The sequence below is a fragment of the Zosterops lateralis genome (assembly GCF_965231275.1).
Source record: "Zosterops lateralis genome assembly, chromosome: 4".
Lineage (NCBI taxonomy): Eukaryota > Metazoa > Chordata > Aves > Passeriformes > Zosteropidae > Zosterops > Zosterops lateralis.
Genome location: NC_139765.1, coordinates 107,487 through 115,721, shown reverse-complemented (window position 1 = coordinate 115,721; position 8,235 = coordinate 107,487). Strand labels below are relative to the sequence as shown.

Below are 8,235 nucleotides of genomic sequence, written 5' to 3'. Positions count from 1 at the left end.
CAGAAAGAAAGTCACACACACTGGTTTATACACAAACACTGCCTGGGGGAGGGGGCAGCAGGATGGGGGGCAGCAGGGAGGAAGCAGGAACAGCAGAGGATGGAGTGTTCAGAACACAGGTGTCTGTGACATCAGTGGCAAAGCAGCAGAGGTGACACCTCCAGCAGTGCAAGTGGGCCCCAACTGTCACAGGCACCACTCCCAGTGCCATGATGGCCTTGTGGGCTTATCTGGCTTTGTCTGGTGAGTAGAAAATGTCTCTCCTCCAAACCCAGTTGTGAGGAAGGGCAGCTGACCCCACTGCTCTGCACCCTCCCCATCACTCCTCAGCTTGGGCAGTTTGGAGGCAAAAAGAAGAGATAAAGCACCCCCCAGTGCCTCAGGTGCAAAGATCACAGGGCTTATAGTTTTGGCAATTTTCACCACTGGAGTTGGTATTTTATTCATCAAGGAGGGCCACAGAGTGACCCAAGAGCCAGGCAGGAGTCAGAGCTGGTTGCAGTGGGCATATGCTGGAGCAGAAGTGGAGACTGGAGATGCCATGACAGGGACAGCTGGGTGGATTAAACCAGACACGAGCACTAAGGCACAGGTCTGGAGTTAATCCACAAAGCTAAGAGGGGAGAGCTGGCCCAGCAAAGCAACAGGGGAAGCAGGAGAAAGAGGTCTGAGAGAAGAACTTGGTTAAACACCCATTTAGCCAGTGGAAGAGAGTTTGCAGAGGCTAAAAATCTTAGAAGGAAACAGTTTACTTGCTCCAGCCCCGGAAACAATAGAGCAATATTCTCAGTTTCAGTCATGACTTCCAAGACATTTCTCCCAGTTCAAGATTTGAATCTCCAGAGCTTTGGTGAAGGTCCCTCGGACATCTACTGTCACTCCTTTCAACATGGGCAAAGCAAGCTTTCCACAGGTCTGGAACTTCCATTTCTAGCTTATTAATGCATTTTCCATGTGCTGGATCCTGCACCCAGAAAAGGCAACAGAGATCTGGATTCAGCCCTCCATCTCTTCCAAACATGCCATGGTTAGCATTTCCTTCTCCTTCTGACTCCCTGCACTCTGTTTTCCACCAGTGCTCTTGGGCTGGGGGTGCATAGCCGCCCCTCGGGGCACGAAGGCACAGCAGCCAGGAACACCACTCTCTGACCAGGAATACCACCAGTTCTTCAAGTTCCTGCGAAACACCATCCAAGCCAGCACTGCCTGCCACCTTCGTGAGCTGTACGGCTGCAAGAACTCACTGGTCCAGAGATTGGATGAGTATGAAAACCACGGAGTCATCCCTCCAGGTAAAGCCAACCATGATTCACAAGGGCAGGCAGTTGGACAGGAGTCCTGCAGGGCCCTGATCACTGGGAGAGGAAACACTCAGGATCTGGGGAGGAGAAGGAGGGGGAAGAGACGTGGGTAGCAATCCTGAAGTGAGGAGAAGGCATGTGCTCCTGGGCATCCTCTCTCACAATTGATTGGTCCCTAGGACCACCCTCCTCTCACCCATTGGGTCATGAAGATGACCAAGAAGCAGTGGAGTTTCACAAAAGGTTCCTAAATGACACAGGGGTTTTCATGGAGGGAAACCTCCACAGGGAGGTTATTGCTAAGGAGGATGCCAGCACTGGAGTCTATCACTGGGTCTGTATCTTTATTTGCCTCTTTCTAGGGCCCATATGCTCTGAACTGCCAGAAAACCCTTTCTTCCACAACTTCTGCACATTCTCTCTTTATCGCTGTATTATGAAAAGGTATTTCCTTAAGGTGAGTTATTTAGCTATTTCCTGAAGACTATGGTGTGCTCTAGGCAATTGATAGGCAAAACTGAGAGCCCTGAATATGGGTAAGTGGGAAAACAGAAAGCTAAAAGACAGGGAAGATAGAAGAGAGCCATGGGCAGCCCACTCTCCAGGGGCACTCACACCAAGCTGATTAGCTAACACAGATGGCACCTGCAGCTACTTGCTGAAAAGGAGACTTTGCAGAAGGCATTCTTCAAGAAAATGAACCTTGGAGGACCACCTCAGCCCTCTTCTCCAGCTCTAACTCCCAACCAAGCTGAGACAATCTAGGTTTCTCCAGAAGAAAGGGGAAATCATGTAGGCTAGAATAAGACAGTAAAGAAAGCTGTGAGTCCCAAGAGAGATTTATGGGGATTTATGGGAAAGGATATGAAGGTTTATTTTGCTTTCCTGGGCTGATCTTGGTAAGAAATGGGAAAGATGGGATTGCACAGTGAGAGCTAAACCCACAGAACACAGCTGTGCATAGGCTCCTGCTCCTAAGGCTCTCCAGAGGAATGTTTTCTCCTCCTCTCCACAGAGGACCACATGCCCAGGACACAGCAGAGCCAAGCAGCACAGCAAAGCAGGCACCGACATCATCACGAGCCATGCCAAGTCATCCAGCAGCTTCGGTCCACAACCACTCCCCCCCACGTCTCCCACGTCCGACTCCAGGCCTGGCACAGAGGCAGCTGTGATCCCCACCTCCCCACCTGTGAGCACACAACCAAATCCTTCCGGCCCACAAGCCACAGAGCTGTCAGCCAGTGGCCAGCAGCAAGGACAGCTGCCCAACAGTGACATTGAGGATCTCCTCCTGAGGATACTGGACAGCCAGGTGCAGACTTCACTGCAGACAATGAAGTTGTTGATGTCTGTTGCGAAGACAGTGAAGGAGGAGGAGTTGCGGAAGGCTGCCACGAGCCTGCTGGTGGCCCTGAACAACGCAAATGTGTCTTGGTCACCAACCAACTGATACAGCTCAACAGTGTGGTAAACACAGGGGAAAAGCCATCTCTTCCAAGTGCATGGGGAAACAGAGCCATGGGAAATGCTATTGCTCAGGATTCAAAGAAAAAGATGGTATCCTCTTGGAAGTAAATGTATTGAAAAGATACCATTCTCTCCTGTAAAAACTGTTTGCTCACCATTAATGGTGTTTGTTGTGTCATTCAAGGGATGTCATGGGAGAATGATGGCTTTTCTTTATTAAATGTAGGTGCTCCTGCTCAAAACCATTAAGAGAAGAACCTTCTTTGGAAATATGTGTGTGAATATACATACACAGATATACAAGGGGTGCTCTACAAGTGCAGGAAAGCCTTATCCTGCAAGGAAACTGCTGGTCCAGCCCTCTCCTTGTACTGGGGTTTCCACATGGTTGACATCTACTTCTGAAATGTTGTAATGAACACAGAGGATAAATATTCATATTAAGAGACTCCTCTTATCTCTTGCAAAAAATCAGAGTGTCTAATTTATAGGAACTTTGGCTGAAGTGCTGTTTCTTTTCTAAACACTGAACATGTTTGTAAGTAAAACTGTGTTGAAGCCACCTGGAGTCTGCACTTGCTGCTAAAAGCAGTGGGAACTCCCCAAGAAACCAGTTCTGGTTCTCTGAATCTCCACTCCGAAGAAGATGGTGTTACCTCAAACTCAATCTAAGCTCCAGTGGTTTTGGCTTTCAGGAGACCACCACTGAAGTGGGAATTCCCTATTCACCTTTACTCCTGCAAGCTTTCTTGTTATCTATTCCACCAAGGGCTATGAGGAGGAGGGGGTCAAAGGTGGCTCTCTTGGTGATGCACCACACCAAACAACATCTCTGTGGAGACAGTCTGGGATTCTGGTTCCCTTGACTCTGCTAAGTGACACAGACACAGCTGAATGAAATATAGGCTCTGTATCTATCCAGAGAAGGAGGTCCTTAGAAAGAAGATCTCAACATCCCTGGTCCTCCATTGCCCTGTAATCTTTCCCGAGGCCGAGGGCATTCACACATGGCAAATATGCAAGCCCTGGAGCAGCCCCTAGCGGGTGGGATCTCTGACAGAGGGCACGCTGCCCCGGCCTCACTCCAGCACCCCAGCTCATTCTCTTCTCCCTGGAAGGTGCCCAAAGCTGCTGGATCCCTGCCCGAGGCACCAGAGCTTGTGCCTCCATCCATGTGCAATGACGGCTCCCCGGGCGACCACAGCTGCCCAGCTCCAGCAGCGGGGACACGTCTGGCAGCAGCCTTTGCTTGCCATGCCCGCCCTCGGGGCTCGGCCGGCAGCCCACACGTTCGGGTGCCAGATCTGGCAGCTGCGAGGAGATGGCTGGAGATGTCCCCGCGGACGGCTCCGGCCAGACCCTGCAGGAGGCGGCGGCCGGTCCCTGGAGCCTCCTCCGGCCGGGGCTGCGGGCCGGGAGAGCTGCTCCCGCACGGCCCCGCCTGGGCTCGGGCCCCCGTTCCTTTCCCCGCTCCCCCGGCACCTGCGAGACCTCCCCGGCCTGTGAGACCCCCCCCCGGCCTGAGACACCGCCCGGCGCCGCCCTCGCTGCTGTTACGGGGAAGGCGCGTCCCCCCGGACTCACCGGAGCGGGCCCGAGGGGCGGCTGGCCCGGCTGTGCCGCCGACGGGGACGGGGATGGGGACGGGGATGCGGATGGGGACGGGGATGGGGATGCGGATGGGGATGATGGGGATCAGGATGGGGACGCGGATGGGGACGGGGATGCGCGGACCCGCCCCGGAGGGAGGGGCGCTCGGCCGAGGGGATCCCGCCCCGCGCCTGCCCCAGGTGGTTGTTGGTGTTGCCCTTCAACCGAGCCACAGCTTTAAACAGTACCGTGTGCGCCTTCTAGAAACAGTGCCCAATGCCTTTTGCACTCTCCCGTGAGACCCTCGGGTCCTCGTTTTTCCCCTGCTGTGTCAGTAGGGCGGAGGTAACTGCAGCTGGGGTTTTTGGTGATAGTTTGGTTTTTGGCGTTGGAGTAAAGTTCAGGAGTTTTAGAAGAAGAAGAAACAGCTTTGGCAAAATCTGGCTAATAAATGACAAGTTAGATAAAAAAAAAATTAAAAATGGGGTTTTTGTTTGCTTGTGTTAGATAATATAGTTGAGAGAAAATACGGCGGAAACTGATACAGGATATCATACTGTCATTTTAGGACATTTTATTTTGTAGCATCAACTTAATACTCAAATTAATATATTTTAATTGTATATATAAATTTATATATAGATAGTGGAAGTGCTGTTTAATAAATGGTGATATTTATACGTGGTTTTTATTCAATATCACATTCTTTGGTGGTATACAGACACATTATGGTGGATTAGGTCTTGTGAGAATGCAAAGCTGGGTAGAGGATTCTGGCCATAGGATTCTCGGGCATCCATCTCTGCGTTTCTTGGGATCAGTGATCCCGTTGGCATCTTCTTCCTGCAGGGTTCTCTGAGCCTGGTCAGCTCCCCATCGGTCTTACCTCGGTCATCTCATTGCGAGTTCTCTCGGTCCTCAGGGTCATTCTTCTTGCCCAGATATTTCTGTCCCTGTTGTGTCCCCCCTTTTGTCCTGTCCTGTGTCACGGGTGTTGGTGTGTGTTTGGCTCGGAGCTGCTCTGCCTTGTTGCTTAGTCTGGGTGTGGGGGGAATGGGACAAGTCCTGGGGACTTGAAATTTGTCATGTAGGGTGTAGTTGGACTGTAGAGGGTATTCCCAGATTGACACAAAGTGTCTGGAGCTGTTGAGTTCTCCTGCAGCACTTTGACTTTTGTCCTTTCTTTCAGGTGCAGATGGATTAAATCCATGGCAGAGTGCCCCATCCCGGGTGAGGGGGCTCCCCAGGGAAGGTCAGTCACTGTTGATGATGAGAGTCACATATTTCACATTTATTGGCACTCCAGTGCAGGGCATCTGCATTTACAGCTCCAAACAAGTGAGTCCCTTGGTAACCCCCCCTGGGGAGCAGCTGGAGCCTGCTCTGGGCTGGGCTAGGGGACCAAACACTTGGGGCTGACACAGCTCCACACTGAGGGGGCTTGGGAAAATGCCTGGCTTTGTCCAGGATTTTTTTTTTTTTTTTAAGCTTTCTACAACGTTTTAGTCATCAACTTGTAAAAATAAATGTTAAAGTCTGAAAACATGAGGGGTTGGCAAGTTGTACACACCAAAGACAATTTTTTTTTTTTTTAATCGCTGTGTGACTTATATCTTGATTTTGGGACTCTCTTTTTTTGGTCAACTTTTTTTGTTAAAGATCTTATTTTGAAGTGCATCAACCAAGGACATCCTGTTTGAAACTTTATCCCTGTTGTTTTTCCTCTTGCAGGTAGTTGGCAAAAAGGAACAGAGGCAGTAGGAAGCAAAGCCCCTGGAAGGCCTTATCCCAGTCCAGCTGTTGTTTTGTGTTCTTTAAAAGATTTTACATTTTTTTCTATTTTTAAATTTTTTTACTTTATTTTATACTATTTTTAGATTTTTATTTTAATTTTTATATTTTTATTTATTTTCATTTTTTTAATTTGTATTTTTAAATTTTTAAAACTTTTTATTCAGTTTTTTTTTCATGTTTTTTTTTGTTCCTTTTTAAATTTTTTTTTTTTACCCAGACTATTTAGAAGTTTGGCCCTACAGGAGAGAAAAAACAGGAAAAGGCTGACATCAAAGAACAATAAATTCATTTGTGCCATGGTTTAATATAAAAAGAATAAAGGATAACATAAAAAAAGACCAAGCATTCTCTGTTTTCCAGGAGACTCCCATTCTCTGCACACTGACCACCCTTCTGGTGGACTTCTACACAGAAACCATTAACTTGTTTGTCCTATTTCTCCCTCTACGTATTTTTAATGTTTTCTTTGTTCTTTTTTTTTTTCCCGTACTCTTTCTTACCCAGAGTACTTGCAAGTTTGGCTGTTGGCAAGAAAGAAGTTGAAAAATTACCTCCCTGTCCATTGGATGTCTGGATATAATTGGCAGTGCAGTTAGTGAAAAACCTCTGTATTTTCTGCTAAATTAAAAAGCTTTAACAGCGAAAGGTGTAAAGACTGTGGTGCCCTTTTTTTCCTCTCAGGTCTCATTCTCCCCATGCACAGTATTACCAGGAGTAACTTGAGGTCAGGTGTTTTTCAGAGGTAGCAATAAAATTAAGTAAACATTTCATTTTTTAACTCTCTGAACCTCCTTGTTTATTAGCCAAGAAATCCAAAATTAAGCAAACAAAACAAAAAAAAAAATCCCAAAACAAACCCCCTCACAACCAACCCCCCCTCCCCAAAAGCGTCTTTATTATTTTAATAAAGATTAAATATTTACCCCTTAGAAAACCAGGGTCATTCAATTCTAATTAACTATGGTTCTGATGTCTTTGGTTAATTAATTCATATAATTTAAAATATCAAGAAGTAAACAGAAATTGAAAAAAAAAGTAATAAAAAGAGAACTATAAAATACGAAAAATAATAGCAATAGATGCAATCTATATTATTACATGTTCCATATATTATAATATGTAAAATATACCTACTATAATGTAGATGATATAATAGATAAAGTGTAATGATTAATAGAAATATCAAAATAAGAAATAGAAGAAATACTGAAATGTAGCCTAAAATAAATGCTTTTTTGGTTTTGGCTCGGTTGAGGGCAGGGTTCTCGTAGTTGTTGCGGTTGGGGGTCTTTTGGGGCCTTTATTTTCGGGGATGTTTGGAAGGGGAATTTTGGCCACGTTCTTTTTTGCCTCCGCTCCCTACGGCGGCGCTGCCACCGTGTGGACACAGAGCGGTACTGCAGCCCCCCCTGCCTGGCACCGGGCTGTGATCTGTGAGGCAATGCTGCCATCCTGTGGAAAAATTGCAATACTGCAGTTCTCCCCCAGGCTGTGATCTATAAGGCAATGCTGCCATCCTGTGGATAAAAAGCAGTACTGCAGCTCCCCCCGCACGCAACAGCCCTGGGCTGTGAGTTGTGCGACAGTGCTGCCACCCTGTGGATACAGAGCGGTACTGCAGCTCTTCTCCGTGCCAGTCCCGAGAGCTGTGCAGCAGGCTGCCATCGTGTGGACAAAGTGCGGTACTGCAACTCTCGACCGTGCCCGTCCCCGAGGGCCCGTGGCAGCCTCGGGCTGTGAGCTCACGGGCAGTGTTGGTGCCCGAGCGCCGAAAGATCACGGCCAAAAAGGCGGAAAAAAATGCAAGGACCTCGGGCGCATGGCAGCCGGCTGGCTGCGGGCGACCGGGACCACGGAGCAGCCCGGGAGCGATTTTTGCGCGGCGTACGCAGGTGCGCGGACATGGGATGGGGGCTGAGCGGCGCCACGGCAGTGTTTGGGCAGTCGATGTAGTCAGGCGCCTGTGCGAGCAACCGAGGGGGACATTTGGGAGGGTGCCACAACCAAGATGGCGGCGCGGCTCGGGGCGCTTGACCTTCTAAAGATGGCGGTGAAGAGGGCGACAAAACGAGAGGACCCG

The 8,235-nt window shown here is 48.7% G+C and overlaps 1 protein-coding gene across 1 annotated transcript; it reads left to right on the top strand.

Moving 5' to 3' along the window:
• Window positions 1-212: 212 nt before the first annotated feature.
• On the top strand, window positions 213-3,553 carry LOC310908749 (uncharacterized protein; the record flags this gene model as incomplete). The annotated part of the gene is made up of 4 exons (XM_083860113.1): window positions 213-243; window positions 1,077-1,292; window positions 1,664-1,758; window positions 2,317-3,553. The coding sequence occupies 4 exons, from the start codon at window positions 213-215 to the stop codon at window positions 2,752-2,754; spliced, it is 780 nt and encodes a 259-aa protein (XP_083716239.1). The 3' UTR covers window positions 2,755-3,553.
• Between the last annotated feature and the right edge of the window lie 4,682 nt (window positions 3,554-8,235).